This window comes from Squalius cephalus (assembly GCF_949319135.1).
Source record: "Squalius cephalus genome assembly, chromosome: 13".
Taxonomy (NCBI): domain Eukaryota; kingdom Metazoa; phylum Chordata; class Actinopteri; order Cypriniformes; family Leuciscidae; genus Squalius; species Squalius cephalus.
This window is the reverse complement of record NC_137134.1, coordinates 27,908,912-27,935,713: the sequence shown is the minus strand read 5'-3', so window position 1 is coordinate 27,935,713 and position 26,802 is coordinate 27,908,912. Positions and strand designations below refer to the sequence as shown.

Here is a 26,802-nt window from a genome sequence, read left to right as displayed (position 1 = left end):
TAAATTCTAGGGGAAAGTTCTTCAGAATAGCATAGTCACTCTAAGAATTGAACGTTTCATAAAAGGATTTTCACAGCGATGCCATAGAAGAACCATTTTTGGTTCCCCAAAGAACCTTTCTGTTAAGAGAATTCTTTTTTTCTTAGTGTGAAGAACATTTTAAAAATCTAAACAATCTTCTTCCGCTATAAAGAACCTTTTGTGCAGTGGAAAAGTTTCCATGGATGTAAAAGGTTCTTCATGGAACCACCGATGCCAATAAAGAACCTTTATTTTTAAGAGTGTTCAATACTATTTCTGCACAATGTCCACACTAAGCACATTTTTGATATTTGCGAACATAATACTTTCATGTTTAAACGTGTTTAGTGATAAAGTATGTTTACGAGATGCTTAATTAAAAACATGTAATTAAAATTAATGAATTAACACTAAATAATTAAAACTATATTCCATGATGTGACCCCATAAAAGGTTCTATGTATGATGCGTCTGAAGGAACCCAAATGTTCATAATATAACTTTTTCTTCTATGAGTGTAGAAATAAAACCGTGTTAGCATGTTAAAAACAATGTCGACGAGAAGATTTCAGGTGATGTTTTGGAAAGCCCCCAGCAGTGTGTAATGTGAGAACATGCTGACGGGCGAGGGTCGCGCTCGCGATTCTTGTGCTGGAAAATTGAGATTGTTCTAGTGACATTCTAATATGTTGTACAGCGGTTCTCTCTTACTGAGCCTCAGGCAAAACAGAACGCTGGATCGATAGGCCAAAAATATCCTGCCAGCGCAGTATACAGGGAATTGCTTTTTTTCCCCGGTGAAGTCGAATTATGTGCATAGATGTGTTTGTGGGAATGTGTTCAGGTGGACGTGTTCACGTCACGCGGATCTTTGGCCGCACTGATTCAAAGCTGCAAAGGCATTTTGTAACAGCTCAGACTGATGAAGGGAATCGAACAGTGTCCTGCTGTTGTCCATCAGTTCTGAGACATGCACAGAAGAAGAGAAATATATGCTGATGGTATGAAAACGGACTTCACATCTCATGGTCCTGTTTCCCTGGATTTCCCTGAATGCCTATGATTTGAATTCTGTTGCTGTCTTGATTTGCCCTGTGGTTTTGACCTTCTGCCTGTTACTTGGATTATGATTATGGATAGCCCTAATAAATTTGGATCTTCAACCTGTGATTCAGAGCAGTTTGAAACTAGCATCAAACTTCCAGCAGTGTTTTGAATTTTGTTGTGGCCAATAAGATCCACTGCAATAGAGTTCCTAGGATATAAACATGTCAACAGTTTAATTGACTTTGTCTAACTCGTTCGGTAAGACTGTCACCTGAACAAACTGTTGCTCTGTCATGGCAGTAGTTGAGCTGAAAAAGAAAACCAGCATTAGTTGTTTATGCTAATGTTACGTCCCTTGTGGCGGCACTGAAAATGCACTTGATTTGAGTTACAAATTGCATTTTAATAAATTTAAAAACACAACATGACGGGCATTTGAGCTAGCGTAGCAAAAGCCTTTCCGCTCACGTACTTGCATAGATAATTATTAGGGTCTTAAAGACCCCAGACTTTCTCTCAAGCTTGAACATGCAATCTGTCCTCTTTCTGTCTCTGCACGCTCAAAGTCATTTCACATATTCTCTTTCCCTTTTATTCTCAGAACTTTTCAATATTCAAAGCTGCTCCATCAAGGCCGCCGGCATTAAGCATTCACCTGTTAAATATATTCAGCTCGGCATGTGGAAAGAATAGAACTGATTTAGCAATAAAATTAGCAGAAATTAACATAGGTGTAAGTTAATTGTGTGTCAGCAAACAATTAAATAAATAAATTGAAATGCTCTGGGTGTTTAACCTCACCACAAAGACACGTCTGAAACAGAGACAAAATCTGAAAGAAATGCAGATCAACTGATCTCATCTCAGCCTTATGAAGATTACACAGATCTAACGTTCTTTGAGTCAGTGTCTTTAAAAGATCTTAAAATGAGATGAGAATAGAACTGATGAGAATTAGATGAACCAAATGTCACTCACTGACATTCAGATTCTTCCAGGTCGGGTGTCAACTACAATACTGCACACTGCACTGTAGATAGTGTACTGTTTCTACTATTTAAAAATATATATATAGCTTAGAGACAAATGTTTCAAATTATGATAATCACAGTAATCACATGACCTCACTATAATACAGAATCACTATTACTGTCATTACTGTCGAAGATAAGAAAACTGCAGAATCTAATTTAAGTTAAGATTTTATTAACATAAAACTCCAAACAAACTGATAATGAACATGAACAACCAAGTAAAAGTTACGAGAACAGACAATAAACTGAAAGAAACACAGAGCTTAAATACACGAACAAACCAATCAACGAAATGAAAGACAGGTGCGCATAAAAACCAAATGAACGAGAAACACAGGAAACTGAACTAAAATGTGTCGAACCCATTCAAAACATAAACAAACACACAATACCTGTAACAATAACTGGTACTCATTCTTATGGTTGAAGTTTTTCAAAAAATAATTTCACCAAGCAAACAATTAGAAAGGGGGTGGGGGCAGGTACAGATACTGTACTCTTATATAAGCGTATCTGCAATCATTAACATATAACACTGCTCAGATGTGACAGACTACGATAAGCTCAGGGCATATTAAATTTAAGAGCATCACTTTTGCTTTGCTTGTGAATGCGAAGTGATCGTCAGTGAAGCTTCTCTAATAGACTCAATGGAGCTGTGATGACATCTGCTAATGAATCCCAGAGAGAATAAAGCAGGAAAGTTCTGCCTGTCACGCCACAATAACTATCGGCCTGAGCTGTCACTGCATCTTACTCGAGGCCACATCAAGAGCAGTGTTAGATCTTCAAACAACAGCATGAATACTGGTTGCATCCCAATTCGCATACTTGAGAACAAAAATACATACTTTACAAGTAACAAGAACATAAGTTTTGAGCATATTGTGATGTACTGGGAGATTCTGCGACGACATTACCTTAGCTGCAAGACTTGACAATAACACCCGCCAAATGTGGGTGGATTTCAGCTGTGGCGTGTCACTCAGTCACTCCTACTAGCCACTTTAGCCGGTTGAATTTTATATATAATATAGTCTTTTAAAAAGGCATCTGAATGATAACGATACTGAAATATCTGTAACTCTTCCAACACTCATTTTCCGCAGAATAAACGATACCAGCTGCGCTTTCTCGTTCTCTCATCTTTCGAACAACAATAAAAATTTCAACAAAAGGTGTCCACACTGAAAAAAAAAAACACACTGTGTTGGATTTACATGATTTGATAATGTACAGTTCCAAATGAACCAATTAAGTTAAACATAATTTATTCATGTAACTTTAACATCATGGAATTAAGTCATTTTAAGTGACCCAGTTAAGTAGTCTCAAAGTGAATTTTAAAAGGCCCTCTGATATGATTCAGGTATTCAAATTCATATATTCATTCATCCAATGAAATGTCACTTATTTTAGTGTCACACAATTGAAATTCTAAACTATAACCAACTATTATCTAGCAATAGCACTTGTTAGCATCTTAAATGTTAAGATTTACATGCTTCTTCAGTTAAAACATTTGTACGATGTTGAATCAGTCCACAGCCTAACCAAATGCTCCACTCTTCTCCACAATGGTAACCCAGTGTAATTGAAATGGTTCTAATAATTCCAATGCAATTGAACATTAAACACAATTACACACTATCAAGTCTTCCCCTTTTCTCATTTTCTCAAAAACACATAAAATAACACTTAATTTCAACATTTATTCTCTCTTAATTCAGCCACATGCAAAGCATCTGGGAACTAACAAGCACCTCCCAGTTTCAGTTAATGCAATATAAATCATTCATGTAATCCAGCACAACAAGGATTAAGTAAACTTAGATTTTACATATATTTAAGCAGATCGAACAAAATAAAATTAAGTGTATAGCAATTGTGTTGCTTAAGCTCATTTTAATTAAGCAATTTGAACAAGCAGCAAAAATCTTTTTTTTTTCAGCATGTAAAAGTAGCTATACTTGATACCACAGAACGCCATTGCTTGTGTGAACAGCATAAACAAACATTTACCGGTAAAGTCATTCTGGTAATTTTATGGTAATTTACTGGGATTAATATGTGAAAGGGGCTACTATGCACAAACCCCTTTTTGGTTTGTGTTTGCATGCAAGCATTAGAATCAATCTAGCTAAATTCACTGCCTTAAAATTCATTTTTACCTTGCTTTTTCAGGTTATATTGACATTCTTCACCAACTGACTGCAACCTAAAAAGCAAGCAGCAAAAGCAGTTTACAATCTGGTGTACTCTCAACTCTGTATACTGTATTCAATGTACTATGATTTGGATTTCACTTTCTCTAATTTTGCATACAGTTTAGAAAGGATAGTATGCAAATTGGTCATTAAGTAACATTGTTGGCTGTGTTTGTAAGCGAGGAGTTAGTCGTGGAAACTTTGCATAGATGCTCTCACAGTTCCCATGGCGATTTGGTTCCCAATTGGTTGCTATGTGCCATCTGTAGTCATATTTCCTAAGCGATGCCTTTGTAGAGGAAAAGATGTGAATGACTGACTGATGTGCTTCAGAATATTCTTCAATGCCATATGATTCACTCAGCTAACAATGAAATCGTTTCAGGAAATCACAACTAAGACCTTTCAGGTGTTTCTCTTGGACAGCAGTGAAGTTAAATGGGGAGCAACTGGAGATGTTTGCTGAAATCCCCTAGCTTATGTTTCTCCTGAGAAAAATATCTCAGTATGTGTCTCCACAAAACATCTCAACTGTGCCTAAATTTACCAAGACAACAAAATCTGCACTCAAAAGCAGAAACTCCCTCTTGTGCTTACTCCCTAAACTTGGCTCATATTAACAGACCAAACCAAAATGTCAAAGGACAGGTATGTTGTTTCAACCTGGCATTGACATGCAAGTTATTTATTCAAGGATAAACATCACACCAGAAAGCCTTCAAATGCAATATACGTCCAAAACGTAATATAGCAAAGCGAATATTAGTCGAGCGTGACTTCTCAACGAAAATCTAAACCTGGCATCAATTATTCATTCCATCCAAATGTGTTGTTATTGAAAAGCGATGAGACAGATTGTACTGCCAATAGAGACACTGATGTGTTCAATGAGTTCTGGATGGGCTCCGACTGCAGTCCTGAGAGAAGAATCCAAACTCTGAACAGAACTTCTGCTTCTCTAATGGATGAACATTCGCCACAAGCACAACACATGGTGTTATCAGTTACATCGAATCAATGATGATTCACTTCTTCAGCCCTCGCCGGGGCTTTCAACACCGGAGGGGATGAAAACATTTTTCAAGTCAACGCTCTAACTCTCCTTTCATTTTCAATGAGGCAGAATGTATACAGCTTACATTTTCAACTCCCATTAAAGCTAAAATACAGATTCAGTGTATGATAACAGTCAAACTCTAAAACACAATAGTCAGACTTTAGAAAATCATACTGACTTAAACCTTGAGATAAAACAGATATCATTTATCTATGTTAACAACAAAGGACGTTTTCATATTCAAAATATAACTTTTAACCTTTCACAAAGCCATCATGCTCAGAAAATCAGCTAAAAAATGAAACAAACAAGACTATCAACTAAGGCTTTTTCTCAGACTATCTGTAAGTGTTCTATAAGACAGAGTTGAGACAAACCTTATCAAATGTGATGAAACCACAACCCTAGTTAACAAATATAAAAATTCCTTAAACTTTGTATCATATCTATGAATAATAATATTCAAAATATGACCTTTAACCACTTAAAAGTAATGTTAGCAGGTCCTTAAACTTGCAATGTCTCGGTCATCATAAATCCAAAAGAAAAGTTAAGAAAAAGCTCAAATAAGGAACTAAATTGTCAATTAATAACAATGGAAAAAAATGCTATGTTCATGGGTGCAATATTCTGTTTGAATTAGCGTTTGATAACATGTTTTCGGAATTGAATTTTGAAACTTAGGGCACGTTTACATGACAACAAAGTACTAAAAACGTAAACGTTTTTCCTTTGCATTTTTCGCGTACAGACAACAGTGTTTTCAAAACGATCACCGTTCACAAGGATCAGCGGAAAAATTCAAACGCTGTATTATTCACGCCAGGCCAGTAGTTGGCGATGTCACTTTGTGAAACACACCTATAGACTGAACACATTTATGTGCATGACCATTTTCACAAATTCATGACAAACAAACAAACAAAATGACATTATATGACATAGTTATAATGACTTTCATTATAACTATAACAAATGTTTCTTGGTGCACTTTTTTAGTTTTCAATATTGTTCTAAAAATATATGGATGAGATACTGTAGTTGTGAATAGCACACGTACGTCTGCAAGATGTCTGATCACTTCATCTGGAAAGCATCTGCTGTTTCGTAGCATCTGATAGACGTCTTTAAGATGTCAGTTTTACATACATTCTAAATCAAACACATCGTAAAGACATTTTCTAAACGTCTATTGACAACTGACAGGAAACGTCCTATAGACGTATTTGCAGATGAGCACACTCTAAAAAATACATCAAATAGACGTCTCCGTGATGTGCGCTATCAGGGTATATCCGTCAACAACAATACGCATGGATCCAATTTAGCATTACGAATTTCTGAGTCAAAAGACAAACAATTCTGAGAAAAATCTTTGTTATCTCGTTGTACGTTCGTCATTTTCTTATAATTGTCTCCATTTAAAATGTTTTACAGGATACAGAACTCACCTGCCGTTTAAAAGCGCGAGCAGCTCGCCCGCGTGGTACAGGTCGTTGCGCGTCACGCGGCCGAAGCGGAAAGAGTTCAGGTTACAGAAGGTGATGGCAGGAAACGCCATCATTGGTGCTGAGATCTCGTCCAGCTTGGTGACATGAGGATACTGAAAGTAAAACTTGATGCGGTCAGCGCAAACAAGCACCAGGAACGAAAAAGACCCCAAGAAAAAGATGATCCAGAGGCACCGTTTGATGTACTGGCGTTCATAACTGAACATATGTGAGATGCCATGGAGCGTGGACCTGCTGGCAAAAACTTCAATGGGTGCGGGCTGCTCACAGTCCAGGTTATCATCAGACTCGGTTTTAATATCCATGGTTATTGAAGTTTAAAAAATCTCTGAATGAAGCAGAAGGAGATACTTAGAAGATTTGAGGAAGTTACGCCCTCAGATGGTCAGTTGATCTTTACAAGCATGTGCAAATGAACCTGGTAGACAGAAAGCAGATGCAACAATCCATGCAACATCTTCACGATGTTCATCCAGCGTTTCAGCAAGTTTCTGCTGTGTAAAGTGAAATGGGACCTACTTCTACCCGATCTAAAATTATGTTTGTTGATCTAAGATATATTCAGGTTGATTTGGTCATATTAAATCACATTTCTGACTTGAATAAAACCGGTGACGTTAGATATTACCACATTAAGCGCATTTAAGCTACTCAAATTAGCAATAAAAGAACAGTTTGAAGAAATCAACCAATAATACGAATTGTTACGGATATATTAGCTCCGATGTTCCCAGGATCTTCAATAAAATAACTCCGTAGTTGCGAGAGTATCATCAATTCATTGTCCGTCCAGTCGATTCAGCGCAAATTACAGAAAAACAAGCGTGATGATAACGCTCCCCCTTATAACTACTGTCATTTATTTGCATACATCCATACAAGGTGTTATAGACAACTGAAACGCATCGCTCGATGTAAAGAGAATGTCTTCACATCTATTCACAATACTAGACACATCCGCGGTGTCAAAACGGCTCAGATCGTGTTTCAAGCTCGATACAATAAGCGATCCGCAATCCAACTTCACCACGCGCGCTGTTAACGGCAACACAGATGCTCTCTGGATGTTGGCATCACTAAAATGTCCCCCTCTTTAATTAATGCAGCACGGCGTGCGTATCCATATCAGATAAAGTGTCGGGTTGTAAGTTATATAGTCCCCTTCCGTCCCGTCCTGTGGGTTGGTTTAGATGTAGACAGACACGTCAGGAATGAACGCTGAACGCTGCACACTGCGACGAAGCCTCCATCCAAGTGCCCTACTGTCTGTCTGAGCATCACTGTCTATATGACCCGACCATTTCTTAAAAGAGAGAGAGAGAGAGAGAGAGAGAGAGAGAGATTTCGGTGTAGCCTATCATTATACATCAACTATATTTTATTATAGATGTTTTATTATTAGCGTATTTTATTTATTTTTTAACCTTTTATTCTTTAATATCACACTTTTTATTAGCTATTTATTATTCAGCTACCTTGTTGTCTTTTGTTATGTTTTGTTATTTTAGGCATTAATTCACATTAAAACAAAAATACATGTTTTAGTTATTCTTTTTATGTTGCATATTTTATACAATTTGTATTATACATTATTATTTGCATTATGTCATTATTATTATCTGTTATACCTGTATGTATAATTTTATTATTCTTATTCCTATGTCTTTCACTGTAAATCACTCTGTTTATTTCCTTTAGATAATGCAATAAAAAATTGCCCTCAAAGGGACAATAAATACACACTATACAGCTACGAATGTCAGAAACAAACTAAAGTGATGTGCAGTTATTATGTATATCTGAACTGACAGTCCTGCTGACCAGGAGGTGCTTGAGTGATAAATGAGCATGTACGGAAAGACTGATCAGTATTATTTGAGAAACTCACAGCCGAGGGGTGAAAGGGAACCCACCCATGAAATTACACCGAGTGCATTTTAATCCAGGTTTGTGACAGTATTGGCTAACGCTGGGTGTCGCTGTCACTGACCGAATCAATAGCTGTGATGATGTGGCCCACAGCTGATTATCAACTTTCAGAGACACGCTTAAGTGTCAGTCTGTTAATGGACTCGAATGAACTCCACGAACTGAAGCAAAATCCCTTACAGCTTCAGCTGAGGTTTAAACGGTCTGTCCAGGTATGAGTCTGTTTGTGACCTGGTTCACTTTGGAGTCTATAAAAAAGGTTTAAATATGATCTGGATGTTTATTGATCCATCATGAGGATGTGGAATATGAAACCAGGCTCTTGAAGTGAGGTGAAGGGTTATTCCCGTGAGTCGCTGAATAGTGTCATTATAGGACTGTATATCATATGTGTGCCTATGGCCTGAAACGCACTCTAAGCAAGTATCAAGCTCGATTTTATGATATATAATTCCACATTCGCTATAAATATCTCAGAATGTAGTATCCACAACGCCATGTTTTTCATGGCAAACCAATTTTTAAGAAAGCCAATAAACACAGTTTTTACTGCAACAATCTTGAATCTCCACTGTTACTGTAAGATAAACGGCTTACAAGAACACATGCTATAAGATGCCGAAGGGAAAAGTTACTTCTAAAAAGAAACCAGGAAACTTTCAGCGATGCAAAATGCTTATACTTAAAATGATTTCCTGGACACCATTAGTATAACAGCATCCATCTATTATTCACATTTGAAATAAATGGCTCATTGGTCAGAAATTGCGGTTTCCACCCAAAGCATTAGAAACTTATGCAATTTGGCATGTTTCCCAATAATGTCCTGTTGTCCATGTATGCCAACTTTTGTAAAGTTTGGATATTGTGATCACAAAAAACGCCAATAAAACCTTTTAAAATCATTCAACTCTTTCCCTGCCATTGACATCATTTTCTGTAATTTATGACAATGCTTGCCTGCCACTGATAGTTTTCACTGTTATATGGTAGAGGGCTTAGTCTTTGACAAAAACACATTTTTTTTATATGTTTTGTTAAAAATTTGGCTTTTTTAGTGAGACTTTTTGTTTAAAAAGAATGCATGAAGCTAGAAAAGTTTTTGTCGTTGTTGTTTTGTTTAAAAGCAGAGGCTCTGTCCTTTCTTTTATTGTATTTTCAGATATTCATACAACAAAATATACTGGAGGCCATGAGAGTTTTGATCAAACTTAATTAGGAGAGTTAATGTGATAGCACATATTCTGAACAGGTTTTGGTTTATGAGGCAACCAGGTATCTCAGATCGTCTCTGGTGAGCTGAATGGAAGTGACCTATACAGCTCTTCCCAGAAACATCTGTTTGCAGCTTGTTTCAGCTCCCATCATGCTCTACTTGCACCATAACGCATGTCTACAGATGCGCTGTGCGACAAATTAAATGGCTCGTGCACCAAAGCGAAGATAGGCAGGTAAGGAAGGTGACAGGATGCTGATAGCAAAAGGAAAGAGTTTATCAACGGCATCCTGATAGCTTTTACCAGAGAGTAGTGAAGCGGCAGCTACATGAGGACAGAAGGATACCATGGAAGATACTGAATCGTCAAGGGGCCGGAAATGGATTATTAAAAGCATGGTTACTCAAAACTTGTGATCTTTCACCGCAGGGAAGTTATAGAGCCATAATCTTCAGAAGGGAAAAAAAAACTGTCAGTACGCAAAATAAGCTCGAGCACTTGAGCTAAAGTGGAAAAACTGCAAGCAGAGCAGATTTAAGTTGAAGCACACTGCCAGTAAAGCAGATGTTGGAGACGTGGACTAGCAGTTAGCGTGTGTACTCAGATCAGAGTTGGGGGAAACGACTCAAAAAGTTTGACAAGCTACTCAAAATTCAAATGTATCTTTCCCTGCAAAGTCAACAATCTTGAATCTCAACTGATACTTTAAGTTAGGGTTGGATGAAACACTTTACAAGAATACATAGTTCCCAAAGAGAAAACTAACTTCAAAAAGGAAATCAGGAAACTTTCATCCATTAACATTAATGCAAAATGCTTAAACTTAAAATGATTTCCTTTCTAATGGACAACATTAGTAGTATCATAGAGTTTATCTATTATTCACATTTGAAATTGCGGTTTTCCCCCAAAGCATCGAAATTTGGCATGTTGCCTTTGCATAATGCCTTGTTGTTTTGTGAAGTTTGGACACTGTGCTGACAGGATACAGGCCGATAAGTCATTATGGACCACACCCAAATATATTTTGGACCATATTTGCTAAACGATTAAATGAATCAAAACTTCTATTGATAACATTTTGTCAGGAGCATCTTAAGATGGTTCCAATTTCATCAAATTATTGTGTTAAATCAGGGATTTCATTGATTTACATTGACCTAGTAACTCTAATTATCATTCCGAATCACTAACCAGTGCAAGAGTAGTGAGTATGTATTTAAAACAGAGCCAGTTCTGAAAAACAAAAGATGTACAGAAAGTCTTTGTTATGCTCCTCGCTGAGAATTCAAGCAGATGTGGCCTTTCACAGCCTGCCAGATCTCAGGGAACAGGATGAGATGAATGAACTTGTGTCTGGTTGACATCCATGTGGCAATTTCTGGATTCCAAGAAGCAAAAAGGCTGTTGACCCCACTGTGTTGTAACCTCAAGCTTCGGCAAACCACAAGCCAGCAAGCATGTCCAAAAGACTGTCGTCTTGGCATTTCGATTGCAAGCCAAGTGACCAGAGTTGAGAGAATGTTGGCCGGCCCTTGAGGGATGGACAGATGGACGATTAGCTATAATGAGGTCCTGCAGGGATCAGTGTGACATGGAGCAAAGACAAGAGACTGCCCAAGGACATACTTGTCTCTGGGAGAATGGAAGCCATTTTAATATCTTTTGGTTTGGGGGAGAAATTTAAACCCAGGGAGTCTTGCATGTTCTGGATCACAAATGCCTCAACACTAAAGCTTTGTTCAGCGTACAACACTATTAAATGTGACGGATACAAGAGAGTACATTGTGTAAGATGCAGTAATACGAGACCAAATTAACCAAAATGGTTTAGTGGTTCATTGGAGATTAATACAATTCTTGATGTTTCATTATTGGTTTTTCATATTAGTGTTTTTTTGTTTTGTTTTGTTTTTAAAGAACCAGAATGTAGATGATCTTTAAAAAAGAGCAAAATCCTTAAATGTTCCTTCTTATGTATCACATCTTTATTTTATCCAATGTTGGTTCTTCTGAGGACTTTCTGGTGCGGTTGAGTGTGTGGATGTCCTAAATGACTCCCACAGGGATTTTCCACATTCAGCTCTTTGACACAACTGCTCGCTTAGTTCATGCCAGAGAAATGTTCATCTGTAGGTTAACAACCCACACGCATACATATATATAATTCATGAGTAAGAGAGTTAACTCGCATAGATTTGCACTTTGAGCCACTATCACTGTCAACAGCAGATCTGTGAGCCCGATCTCACGGGAAAACGTACAAATTCTACGAGGTGGCTTATTCGTACGAATTCATACGACCTGACTCGTACGAATTAGTACGATTTTTGCAAAATCGTACATATTTTACGAATTGGCCAATTCGTATGAATTCATACGAATGACCTACCCCTGACCCCGCCCCTAAACCTACCCATCACGTGGGTTTAGACAAATCGTACAAATTCGTACGAGTGAGGTCGTACGAATTAGCCAACTTTTTATCATTCGTACGAATTCGTACGAATTGGTCGTGAGATAGCGTTGGATCTGTATGGGATTTTTTAGGTTGTCCAAAAGACACCTCTTTTGTGAAATGTTGAAGTGTACCCGAGCCACTGTTGGCGTTTATTTTTTATTTATTTTTTATTACAGTTGGATTGGGAAATTGGGAAGCAATTTGTGTCTTCCTCCGTGTAAGTCTGATCGGGGCTTTACCTTACGCCACTTCCAACATCCATTTGAGAAATGTCATTAGTTTTTCACTAAAGCTGTAACAGTCAAAGGTTCACTCACCTTATATTTTTCATTATCACTTCATGCTTGTCTTGCGTTTGAAGTGCTGAGAGATGAATTATGAAGGTATTTTAATGAAATACCATGTGCACCACACATTCTGTCCTCCTGAATTGTGTTCTTGTCATTATTTCTTTCAGGTGCAGCTCCATTTCAATTTGCAACTCTTCAAGCGAGTAATTCCTAAAAGTTATAAATCAATTAATTTATTTATGTTCTGCAAATAAAATAAGACGCCTGGATGCAAAATGAGAACTTTGTCATTGATGTTTGCGTGCAAGACAGCAGCCATTTAGAATTCAGGATCAATTTACTAACTCAATGCAAGATAAACATTATATTTGCAACTTACCAAAGATTGGTGTTGGGATAATTGCTTGTTTTGCCAATTAAGGGTGAAATTGGTTAAATAAGAAGTTTAATCAGCAGTTTATTATGAAGAAACTACAGACAAAACTCAAAGATGCCAGTTTGTTAGCCTCTGGCTTGTCTGTCAGGAGGTCAAACTAAATAATGTATGATTGGTTTTATTTTAAATATTTATCATATTTCATTTATGTAAGATTCCAAAATAGGGGCATAAATACATTTTAAAAACTGTTGTTTTGTTATTTTTTTTAAACAGGTTGTATATTAAATGCATTGCATTATTTTGTGTTCTCTGTAAACTAACGAATAATGTCCTGGTCGAAAATGAGCAGTACCTTTACCTTACTCGTACAGTGTCAATATTAAATACGCCTACATATGAAAGTTTAATATTAATAAAAACAAAATTCATAGAAAGTGCCATCAAATACATTGTGTCTTCACACTGTGATCTTCTCACAGACAACTAACATTCTGAACAAGATTTCTTTCCTGATTCACAGCTCATATCCAAGCTTCACGATCAATACGGTACAGGCCTCATTCTGTCTGACTTCACCTTTACTAGAAAAAGTGTTCAATACTCGAAATGATAACAGCCTCTGAAATAATCCACAGGTTTAGCTCAGCGTCAGTCCGCTAGACTGTGAACGCAAACGTGAGGTTAAGTTACTCCACCTCCAGTCAAAAGCGCGGGTGAATGTTGATACCTGGAGACCGCGCGGTCGAAACGCTCCAGCCAAAAATGCCACCGTTTAAATTTGATTGACATAATTCACAATGGATTCAGAGAACAAAGGTTCCCTGAATGTCAAGATTATGGAGCGGAATACACAAGCCTTTCACATCTCCCGGCCGGACGGGTGAGAAACACGTCGTCTATTACAGGATTTGAGCTGCATGTATTAATTGGTTTTCTTAATTAACACAGCATGCGCGGGCATTAATATTCACGCCTCATAAGATAGTGACGCTCCTCATTCAGCGCTAAATTATTTAGCTGCATTCGGAGCAGGAACGTGCAGGGAAATTTACATTTTGGCCGATATGTTGACAAAACTGCAATTAGGAGCTGTCTTTTTGTGTTTTTTAATGATTAAAACTTCTGCTGTCTTTCCTTAATTATATGTATAGCGACAATAAATAGGACGTTAATAACATTGAAAAACAAAACATCTCCAAACACGACAGAATACATATGCAAATAGCTAAAACAGCGATTAACTCTACGTGCAAAGACTTTCCGTGTAAACAAGTGAAAATAATTAAAGTTTAAAATGATGTATTATCCTTATCTGCCAGTGTGACGACTTATTCAATTTGACAAGTTATGAGTGTCAACTAGCACTGAATAATAACCTCATTTCTACCTCATTGTCAGTAAGACATTAATTTGCTGTTTGACAGGTTTGGGGCTGAAGAACAAGAGGATAAGACCTACCTGTCAGAAAGAAAAATCACAAATGACTAAATGAAATGAAGTTGACACTTATCCTTGAAACAGGAAGTTAGCGCGGGACAAGTCGGGAAAAGTCGAGGCAACTTCCTTCACAATTACACAATGAAGACAAACAAACAATTTTCTAGTTGTTATTGCTAGTCAGAGGCAGGTCATGTTTCATATTTAGGGGGAGGGGCAATGTCATTCACAAGAGCATTTTGTTGGACAAAAATGCGTAGTGCAGGATGATGTCATCAATATTTTTGGTCTGTTTTTCCTAAACAAAAATAGAGAATGTGAACAGTCAATTTCTATAAGTGAACTAAAATATAGAATCTAAGTGCAACCAGACAAACCATAAAACTCCATTGAGAGTCAATTGAGAGATCCTGAGGTCTCAGACATGTTCAGAACTGCCAGCAAACCTGCAATGAAAAGTCACATATCTCAATATGAACTAGAATATTTCTCATTCAAGATCAAATATCTGAGCTGCCATTTCATTTTTAAAAAGTTGATACTTCAATAAAACACAACTCTTATTTTACTTTAATGAGCTATTTAAGAGCAACAAAACTTTCCTGAGGCAAGAGTTGTTCTCGTGAAGTTAGTCTCTCCAAAACAAATCAGCACGAAGCAGGGCCGTGTCATCAGCAAAGCCTGAATAAATGATGATGTAAAATATCGCCTGTGCCGTTGAGGGTGGGACAACAAATCAGGCCGCAGTCCTCCGCGGCCGCTGACACATTCTGACACTGATAGATCCGCGCGAAGGGCCGCTCTTAATTACCTTTTAGCCCAGCGCTGGAGAGAGAGAGCGAGGTTTAGAGGCGGCCATCGGCCGAACGGCAGCGACAGAGATGAATGCTCAAGACTTCCCACGATCAATCAGCCACTCCGGCCTCCTCTGGATCATCTGTCACGTCCCCACGGAAAAGAAAGAAAGAGAAAGCTCTCATTCTCACCCGTTTCACAAAGAAAAGACACGGAAAGAGAGCGACAAGAGATAAAGTGAAAGACAGTTTGGAGGTGTTTAAGAGGAGACTGTGAAAAGCTCAAGGTGGTGCGCAAACACAGGCTGATATAGTTAGTTAGCATGCACTTAGCAATCGCCTCTGTTGTGGTTTAATTGCAATTAAACGTTGCAAATTGGCCCGTGATCATTTTCACCAGCGCCAGGATGCATGAGGACATTGATATCTCACACACACACACACACACACACACACACACACACACACACACACACACACACACAATTACTTAACTAATTAAATGAGGACAAACTATAAAAATCTTGTTAAAAGCTGGGATAGGCAGACATTCAGAAAGATAGACAGACAGACAGATAGATAGACGGACAGATAGATCGATCGATCTCTTGTTTCTGCAGCATGTGATGGATCTGTTGATTGGTTTTGTCGAGCAGTTTCAGGGTCACTGACTGGTGCCTCGACCTTGCTCTCGGACTCGCATCAACATGGTCACATGACCCTGACCTGTGACATCACTCAAGACCACCTACAGACAGAAGAACGAAGAAGTCAATAGACTGCACAACTGAAAATCAGCCAACACCAATCAATCAAAACATCATCCGGAGCTTCGCTCAGATCATTTATGGAAATGCAGGGTTGCCTAGCTCACATTCTGAAATCCACACATCCAAAGTGTGGATACATTCCTCTGATGAAGAGTTGTCTCTAATCTGTGTGATTTTCTGCACTGCAAACAAATTGGATGCGAGACAAAATCTTGAATATTTGTATGTATAACTAGATGTTTACAAACTCACACTCTAGCATTGCAAGTAGTTACTGGCATCGTTTTACAGTTGCTAAGGAGTATTGAGTGTTTTATAGTGTTGCTATGCGGTTGCTAGGGTGCTCTGGCTGGTTGCACAAGTTTAATACTTGTGGATGTGTTCAAATCACCCTAAATGCAATGTTTCTGAATCAATGAATAACACACAAATACACAATTCTGATCTCACTTTACAGTACTCTCACAATAATTTATACAAAGCCAAATAGAGTTAAAATGGCAGGGTTTTTCTAATCATTACTTCTAAGAATTATAGGCTTAGGCAAAGTTATGTTAAACACATATGCAATGCTTGAAGCTCAAATGTGTGACCTTCTGGGTTTACCATATTTGATGCTAAATTTAAACTTTCATTTTGGGTGTACTATATTATACGTTTTGTTGCATTTTGTATTAAAATATATTGTGACATGATATATTGTTATACCCCTTAAATAAATCCATATATTCTTTGGTGGATTATTAAATATGTATGTGGATAAAACAGCATGAAGTGTGTTTGACCTCTGTGGATGTGGCGTGTCTCTCGGGGAACACGCGTCCGTTGACGTGACGCGCCGTGACGAGTGTGTCCACTCTGAGAGCTTTCACCTGTACCTGCATCAGAGCGCACAGGGGACGCTGTCCGCGGGGGTCACGGCGAGTGTGTGAGATGGAGAGTGAATCCTCGAACCCCGCGGGACCTGCAGCGTTCTTAGCAGCTCGCCAGACAGCGAGGCGCTATCAGTGATGAAAAAAGCTCCTGATGTGGCGTCAAGTTTCCAGTTATCTGATGGAAAACTGGATGATGTGCCGGTACACAGCAGCCTCTGGTGACACTCTCATGACGACAGGACACAGCGGAAGAGAGACAGGCTGAGAGAGAGACACAGGTTGAAAAAGAGAAAGGCAGAGAGAGAGAGAGACAGGTGGAAGAGAGAGAGGCTGAGAGAGAGAAGTTGAGAGAGAGACAGGCCGAGAGAGATAAAGGTTGAGAGAGAGACAGGTGGAAGAGAGAGAGGCTGAGAGAGAGACAGGTGGAAGAGAAAGAGGCTGAGAGAGAGAAAGACAGAGAGAGAGACAGGTTGAGAGAGAGACAGGACGAGGGAGAGACAGGTTGAGAGAGAGACAGGCAGAGAGAGAGAGACAGGTTGCGAGAGAGACAGGCCGAGAGAGAGACAGGTTGAGAGAAAGACAGGTTGAGAGAAAGACAGGCCGAGAGAGAGACAGGTTGAGAGAGAGACAGGACGAGAGAGAGACAGGTTGAGAGAGAGACAGGACGAGAGAGAGACAGGTTGAGAGAAAGACAGGTTGAGAGAAAGACAGGCCGAGAGAAAGACAGGTTTAGAGAAAGACAGGCCGAGACTGAGACAGGTTGAGAGAGAGACAGGCCGAGGGAGAGACAGGTTGAGAGAGAGACAGGCCGAGGGAGAGACAGGTTGAGAGAGAGGTTGAAAGAGAGACAGGCCGAGAGAGAGAGACAGGTTGAAAGAGAGACAGGTCCCTCCTGTCTTTCTTCTCTGGTCTGGACTGCATTTAACGCCATGAAAGAACCTTTTATGAAGAAAAGATAATGATACAATTATTAAATGAGTGAGCGTCATTCTGCAATAGTGTTGCATAAAAATATTATCATACATTTTTGTAAATATATATATAATATGTATATATATATTAAAGTTTTTAAAAAACTTTCAACTGAATATTCAATAATAAAGGTTTGTTTTATAAATATATTTAATTTTATAAAATACATTATCAAAATGTATTTTATAATCAATATATAAAAAAAGGCCGAATAAATATGAATGTATGTTAAGCAAAATATATGTGCATAATCTTTATACTCCACAAAAAACTTGGATATAACTCGAAAGTTAAAGCGCATTTTCCCAGCTGGTTTGAAGCTGTCTGCAAATCGACATTCATGATTTTTACACTCTGGTATTTACTATCTCTCTTCATCTAAAATTCTGAAATATCTACAGCAAATCAAGTCATCTACTCTCTTAAAAGAGACTTTTATTTTTAGCCTTTAAGTTTTAAGTTTAAGTTTTAGCTTTAAAAATGTTTCAGCAGACGAACCAAAGAGATTACAAAATACATTTCCAGAACGCCAATAAAATATCATCTCAATCCCACCAGTATCAGAGCCACATCTGAAAATGATGTTTCACACGGCGTACACTGAAAGTATGAAAGGAATCTGCGTTTTCCTGCAGAACTCTCAACTCATGTACTTAAACTTCTTGGGATCTGAAGGTGACCAAACTTCTCACTAAATCTTGACCCTTTTCATTCTCCATACATGGGAAACTCTTGGAAATGTTCTGAACGCCCCCCCATGAATTTCATCAGAACAAGTCATTAACTTTCAAACCCCACAAACTCATTTGCGGGAGCTCAAATCCTCCCTTCATTAAGGAATGACATTCTATCATGAACAAACATCTTTAATTAAAGCATCAGATCCGCACGTTTGACTCTCAGAGGTGTCGTGAGAGCGACGGATGATCGTGTGGAGTCGTGGACGGGACGCTCCTGCTCTCAGCCCAGAGGCCCTGATGTTGGCATCAATTACCAGTCAGGACGGCTATCTTTCTAATGGACTCTGATAAGAGAATAATCCAAACGCAGGCGCTTTAATGACTTCTGCTTTAATTAGTGACAGTATAAAAGGTGATTTGGTGTTTCTCTTGTGCTCGGGTCTTTTGTGCGAGCGATCACGTGTTTGAACGGCCGCTGTTTGCATGGTGAAGTGGTGTGAAAGGAGTTTTTATGAGCTCTGGGATGAAGACTGAGCTGGGAATGAACTGAATGAACCTACAACCAAAGTCAGGGCCAATGTCAAAGAGTTAGACATTCATGCAAGAAACAACGAGAGAAAGTCATGTGTTGAATCAGATAGTTCAAAAACCATTGTTACAGTGTCATAATTTGTATCATATTTTCAAGTTATGTTATATATTAGTATAATATTATATATATTAGTTAAACCAAAAATTATTCTGATATATTTTTTACTATGGATGCAGGACACTATAGTTCATTTATGTAAGTGAGGATAGCAAGGTGTCTGAATAAACTTTGGTTTGACTGTATATACAGACTATTTATATATATATATATATATATATATATATATATATATATATATATATATATGCATTGTATATATGAATATGTATATATTTACAATAATGTTAAAGTTATATTTATACACAATTATGTATATATTATTAAAATAATTCATATTACATATTATAAAATTACAAATCTTACCATATCTATATCTATCCACCATATCTATCTATAGAAATGTATGTGTATATATACAGTATATATATATATATATATATATATGTAATAAGATTATATTTTAAATATTATACGTAATATATTTAAATATTATAAACATTTTATAAAATTATTATAACATTTTGTATTTGTATAAAAAAAATATATTTATGCATAATTATGTATATATTTTAAAATGAAATATTAAATAATACAAATCTATTTATATTTTATTCAAATTTGCATATTATAAATTTACATAACCTACCATCAGACAAATGTATAGAATAAATTGTATATGTATACACAGACATTATTATTTATTTATTATATATATATTTTTTTTATTATTAATTTGTTAATTATATGTAAATTATATATTTAAGTATTACATGTTATATATTTAGATATTATACATTTACATAATGTTGTACAATAAATGTATATATGTATTTATTTAATCATGTTTACATACAAGTATATTATCTTGGAAAATACTACAGAAAAATTATTTAAAAATGATTGAAAGATCTACAAAAATAATAGAAAAACAAGTTTAAACACACACACACACACACACACACACACAGATAAACAATTCAGTCCGACCTGATCAGATTATTCTTGAAGGCACTTCAGTGACCAGCGTGTGACCTTTCAGAGGAAGACTAGAGGTGAGAAGAATAAATGTTTTCAGTCGTGGTGAAAGGTCACGTCATCACATTGAGGTCAGCAACTCAAAAAACACTATCAGTGTAGCGTACCTGTATAATAGATCTATCTATCTATCTATCTATCTATCTATCTATCTATCTATCTATCTATCTATCTATCTATCTATCTATCTATCTATCTATCTATCTATCTATCTATCTATCTATCTATCTATCCATCCATCCATTTGGTGTTTGCTTCAGCATGGAAAAAGAAAAGAAGTTAACAGAAGAGTCTGAGTGACACCAATGGAAGTTTCTAGAAGAGTTGGTTCAGTCTGCAGGTTTCAGTTTGCTGTGCGCTGCCTCCCTCTAGTGTTCAACAGGAAAACTGTCACTGCACACCATTCACACAGTCGAAGTTATCAATCCTATTTACAGTAGTTCAGCACTGATATAGTGACATGTTCAAGAAGATCAAATCATAGTATCTCTGTAAATGTGTTTAGAGTTTGGTATAGAGCACAGAAATCTTGCAAAAGAGATCTTGTGTATATAATGCCTCATTCTAATCAACAGGTGACATTTGTGACTAAACTCCTGGAAAAGCCAAATATAAGTCTTATCATGCTGAGGTCACAATTTCCTTATCAATATCAGCACTAAACCTACAAACACGCTCCCTACAATTTACAAAAGAACAGATCCGTCAGCATATATTAAGAGCGCTAGTTTATTAAATCTTGATCACTTAAACAGCTTTTTTAGATTTACTTATAAATTATTTTAAATATTTCCAAGCTACATGATAAAAATGTCTAGTACATAAAATGGCAATAAAATATATAAAAATACACATAATTATAGAAAATAATAATTATTGTTTTATAAATGTTTTATAATTTTTACTTGTTTTAATATACTTTATATAAATAAATAAATAAATAAATAGTTGACATGAAATACTTTCATTTGCAAGTTCTGTAGTGTGACATGCATCTACAACTACACAAGCTAAACGGCTAAAACAACTTTAAACAGCATTTTTATAATTCTTTAATAATTATTATGCATGCAATGTTTATAGTTGCATATAGTAGGTTTGTTTTTGTATATATTTGGAATTTCATACTTTTAAAAACTTACTTAAAATATACACGTTCCTTATAGGTTCACATAACTGTAATAATAAACTGATGTTGACAAAGAATATATAAATACATTTTAATTAAATTAACAAATATTAATTTATATTAAACATTAATAATTGTATTAATGAATTTAATAAATTACATCTAATTAAATGTCTATTTTTTATGAATTTAAGTAATACATGACAAATGAAATGCACATTAAACCATGCATGAACTTTATATCAGGTGCAAAAGTGAGATACTGTGAGATACTGAGATGTTAACTCAAAGCTAACGCAGGTCAAGCCTTTGTGCCTAACAAGTTAAACAAGTTTATTCTGCAGCTGGAACATTGGCCTTGGCAGTGGTGAAATCTGTGGGATTCACACACCTGTGGGCATCAGCCATGAGTAAACACCTGTTCCGTACAGCGCTGTGAACTTCTGAGGGCATATATATGGATGATGGAACAGTTCAGAGTGCAGAAAGATCAGACAGACTGCAAACATGCTGAGGATCTTGTTGTTGAGTGTGCTGGCCGCCCTGGGTAAGACGCCTCTCTCTTTCTGTTGAGAAAACCACTAAATCAATTTGATTTTACCAAGTTAACAAATGCGAATGTACTCAGCTCAGTCCATATGGGCTCAAACTACAACATTACTACACTCCTAGTATGTCTAAGTGTGTTTTTTGTGTGTCCAGCGCTGGCTGAGCCCAGATACTTGGAGGATCAGAGCATTGAGGAGCGGGTTGTGGGTGGAGAGGTGGCAAGACCCAACTCCTGGCCCTGGCAGGTACGACATTTTTAACATTAACTCAATACAAATCCTTTGAAATCTCAGCAACTACTCCATGGTCTTGTACTTTATTGTAAAGCGACCTTGAGTTTCCTGAAAGGCACTATATAAAATAAACACATTATTATTATTATTAACTATGCTTTTTTTTGGTGGTTTTCCACAACTAAATGGACATGGTTGTACCAGCTTAAGGTGGCCAAGCTATTTTTCTAAATATGGTAGAAGGTTTGTTGGTGATCCACTAACAAAATCAACCAAGATGGTGGTCTACAAAGCAGGTTGACCTTGGCAGCACTATATTGGCCATACATTTATAGCTTCTAGTAAAACTTGAAGCTGGTTATAACTGGATTTTCCAACATCAATAATATCCAATCAGCCTGTTAAGTTTTTAATATACCACTCATATTGAAATTCATAATCCTGTCATATTTTCAAATTCTAACTTAATCACTGTCCCTTTCTCAGATCTCTCTCCAGTACCTGTCTGGCGGCAGCTACTATCATACCTGTGGTGGGTCTCTGGTCAGAAGGAATTGGGTGATGACCGCTGCCCACTGCGTTGACACGTAATAATCCACGTTTTTTTTTTTTTTGTATCTAAATGGTTAAGAAACAACACAAACATCTGATAAACTGAGACAGATCACATGATGAGTATGAATCTGAAGGAGTTTGAGGTCTCTGCAGAACAATAGTGGGCGTTTCTAAATTTGTGGCCGTTTTCAAACCGAACCGGTGGGGGTTTCTAAATCATGGAATAAAAATGATCCGCTTTACACCTAAACCCTACCGTCACTGTGACGGGGGCAAATCAGGTAACGAGGTCGAAAACACCCAATGGCCAACTCCCATTACTGTCCTGCTGAGACCTGTTGACCTTGTTCAGAGCAGCGCCATGACAGGTATAAAAGCAAGGCTCTGAGGCTGAGCAATAGACTATCTGTTCAATATAGCATAAATAGCATCCGCTGTAAAAAGATGTATAAAGTTCCTAGATCACTTATAATTTTCCACAGTTCTTGTTCAGAGTTTTTTCTTTTCTTTTAAATATATATGTTTTACCAGTGTTCATCAGCAGAACAATCCAAACACATTTAATAACAGTACAACCCTCTGAATAAAGAGATGCATGTCTATTCCTCACAGCCTCGCTTTCATTCCCGTTAAAAATCAAAGATGGCGCTGCTGTGAATAAGGTTTTGATCTGAAGCGCGCCTCATAGGACTGGTGCAGTTCGCCCTCTGGCGGAAGATGTAATACACTTTCAACGTGTTTGCAAAACATTTTTGGTTGTACTCGTATGGATTCAGACAGCTGTGTGCTAACTATCAAAATTCTTCTAATTTTGTCATTTTTTCGCATTTAATCAGGACCAACATTGACTAGCCAATGGAAATGTCGTGCCTTTAAGACGTCAATAAAAAAAGTGTTCGCTTGTTCCTTACTCTACTTATGTGTTTCTGAACGTGTTTCCTGCAGCTCGAGAACTTGGCGTATTGTCCTGGGCGACCACGACATCTACAACCACGAGGGTCGCGAGCAGTACATGACCGTCAGTCAAGTCATCATCCACCCCAACTGGAACAGAAACAGTCTGGCTTCTGGGTGCGTCTATACAACACACACACGACTGTGGCGACAGTTACAGAAAAACTACTACTATTGCCAAGCCAATTAAACATATCTTACACGAATGTAAAAAGTAAATACATTTAGGCTACTGTAATGACTGTCTTGACCATTTAACGTAGCACACTCAACTGTGTTGATAATTCTTCGGAAATTCTCGATTGTGATAGGTCAAGGGCAGCATTTAGCAGTCACAAATTTTCTAATAATAACTGTCACCTGTTCAACCATAGCAACGTTGTATATTATTCTGCTGATTTTCGGTGCTATTTTCTTTTCTCTCGTATCACTCCACTAGTTAACAAGCGACATCTGTTTTTGTACTCAAAATACATTTAGAGGACTTAAGTAGTAGTATAATATATTATTGCTTTTTATTAGCGGAAGATTTAAAGATAATAGTAATACAGGTAAAATTATAAAAAAAATATATATATATATTTTATGTTCTCCACATAGGGTTCAGTCAGACCACCTTCTCTATTTATTATTTATTTATTTTTGGTTACACTTTATTTAAGGTGATGTAGTTACATTGTACTCACTTAAACAAGTAGCCTACTATGCAAACTACTTTCGGTTAGGGTTTGGGGTTACACTTTATTTTAAGGTGTCATTGTTACAGTGTAATTATATTTAAAGTGTAACTAAACCCTAAAACAACAATTCTACAATATATGGTGTAAAAACGTCTGAGTGCTGCCCTCTTCAGATTGAACAGTGGCCACTGCAGTTGAATTTTCCTATTGGATGTTTGCAATACTGCGTGACTTAAGCGGTACTACGTGACATAAGCAGGTTCCAGTTCACCACGCCCTTGGTACGAGCTAGCATAGATTTATCTGTATACAGTGGTCAGGAGGCTACGTAGGTGTAGTGTTGCTGGTTGCAACAGCACTGCTGGACTGCATAGCTTTCCAGCAGACTTGGAAATTAGGCGCCAGTGGTTGCATGCACTTGGCCTGGAAGACCGTGAGTGTGAAACCTGCATTTTGCGCGGAATTGCTTCTCCAACGCAATAGAGGTGGAAATGGGCCTCTCCACACAGCTCGCGCTGAAAAGTGACGCAGTGCCAAACACTGCTCCTCCTGCATGGACTCCACCACCGCAACCCTTGAGTTTTTGACATAAGTTTCATGCATAACTACCCCGACTTACATCATCAACACAACATCCATGATCATATTAAAGATCTTCTAAAGTTATAGGGCCCCCTAGTATGAGAAATGAAGTGCGCCTTGTAGACTGTGATGTGTGTTCTTTGTTTTTCAGATATGATATCGCTCTTATGCGTCTGTCCTCTGATGCCTCTCTGAACACGTATGTGCAGCTGGCCGCCCTTCCACCCTCTGGACAGGTTCTGCCCCACAACAACAACTGTTACATCACCGGCTGGGGCCGCACTCAGAGTCGGTTTCACTTCAGATAGCTTTGACGTTGCCTGAAATCATTTGCATGTACTGATTCCTGATTCCTTCCTCTCATTGATGTGATAATTTAGCTGGTGGGTCACTCTCCGCTCAGCTGAAACAGGCCTACCTGCCCGTGGTGGACCACAGTACCTGCTCTCGTAGCGACTGGTGGGGAAGCACCGTGAAGAACACCATGGTGTGCGCTGGTGGCGGCAGCTTGTCTGGATGCCAGGTGAGAAAGACTGGCTGGCAAACAGATCATGAAGAGTTTCATACTGCAATAAAATGTCTAATTTTGTCTCCTGTTGTGTTGTTTTTAGGGTGACTCTGGCGGTCCTCTGAACTGTCAGGTCAGCGGTCAGTATGTCGTCCATGGTGTGACCAGCTTTGTGTCATCATCGGGTTGTAATGCCTACCAGAAGCCAACAGTCTTCACTCGTGTGTCTGCCTACAGCAGCTGGATTAATGGAGTAAGTGCAATTATATCATGATTATAATAAAACTTTACATAAGTAACTAACAAGCAATCAATGTCATGACTGTATCTTATAATACTCTGTTTTCATTTCATATTTCTTGTGCCATTTTGTTCATTTCAGATCATTGGATAAGTGGACAAACTGAGAAGATGAAAGAAAAACATCCTCCATTTATCAGCGCTTAACATCTGCAATGGCAAACAATATTTACAATAAACTTTACATCTAATCTTGGGCTGCTTTTGAATCATTTTAAAGATGTGTGTCCTCGTTTCTGTCACATACTGCTCTGAGACACGAAGGTTGAGGATCCAAATGGAGTTTTATTGAACAGAGGGTAGACATAATCCAGAAAACGGGCAATATGTCAAAAACATCGGGTAATCAGTCCAAACAATAACAGGGTCACAGGGGCACAGGCCTACAAAGGCCTAAAAAGGAAAATCCAAGGACAGGCAGAGATCAAAACCAAGAACACGGGAATAACAGACAGAATGCTCAGAATCGCAGTTCAAGCACTAAACAAGACTTTGCAGGGAATGAATGTGAAAACCAAGCTATTATAGGGTGAGTTAAACAAGGTAATAAGACACAGGTGAATGTGATAATGGATGATAGACTGAACTAAGGATTATGGGGAATGGAGTCTGTGGATGTGTGGTATTGTCCTGGTGGAGTACCCTCTGATGGTAATCCCGGGCACTGTCACTGGTGATCATTACATAGCTCCCCTCCTAAGGAGCGGCTTCCAGACGCTCCTAATAAAGTAATAGAAGTCCAGGAGGGAGGAGGAGCGGAGGCGGACCAGGGGGAAGGGTGAAGGGCTAGGTCTGTGGAGAGGAGGAGGTAGTACAGGGGCCAGGGTGGCGCAGGGAGAGCAGGCAACAAGGGCGGAGCAGGCTGTGCTAGAGCCAGCATTGGGCGAAGCTCTGGGGCTGGAACCATCTCTGTAAGCTGGTCAGGGGTTGGAGCAATCTCTGGA

The 26,802-nt window shown here is 37.9% G+C and overlaps 2 protein-coding genes across 2 annotated transcripts in view; one reads left to right on the top strand and one right to left on the bottom strand.

Annotated features, from left to right (window-relative positions):
- The window catches only part of asic1b (acid-sensing (proton-gated) ion channel 1b), a 178,056-nt gene extending 169,886 nt beyond the window's left edge, over positions 1–8,170 (bottom strand). Inside the window, exon 1 of the mRNA XM_079890643.1 lies at positions 6,818–8,170. Coding sequence (XP_079746769.1) covers positions 6,818–7,182 — 365 coding nt within the window. The 5' untranslated portion in view covers positions 7,183–8,170. The remainder of the gene's footprint in view (positions 1–6,817) is intronic.
- A 13,671-nt stretch (positions 8,171–21,841) lies between these two features.
- LOC307169879 (elastase-1-like) lies at positions 21,842–26,049 on the top strand. Its single transcript, XM_079890763.1, has 8 exons — positions 21,842–22,044; positions 22,200–22,291; positions 22,766–22,866; positions 23,780–23,905; positions 25,202–25,338; positions 25,431–25,573; positions 25,662–25,811; positions 25,941–26,049. Exons 1-8 carry the CDS (start codon positions 22,005–22,007, stop codon positions 25,950–25,952), a joined length of 801 nt encoding a protein of 266 aa, XP_079746889.1. The 5' UTR covers positions 21,842–22,004; the 3' UTR covers positions 25,953–26,049.
- The last annotated feature ends 753 nt before the right edge of the window (positions 26,050–26,802 follow it).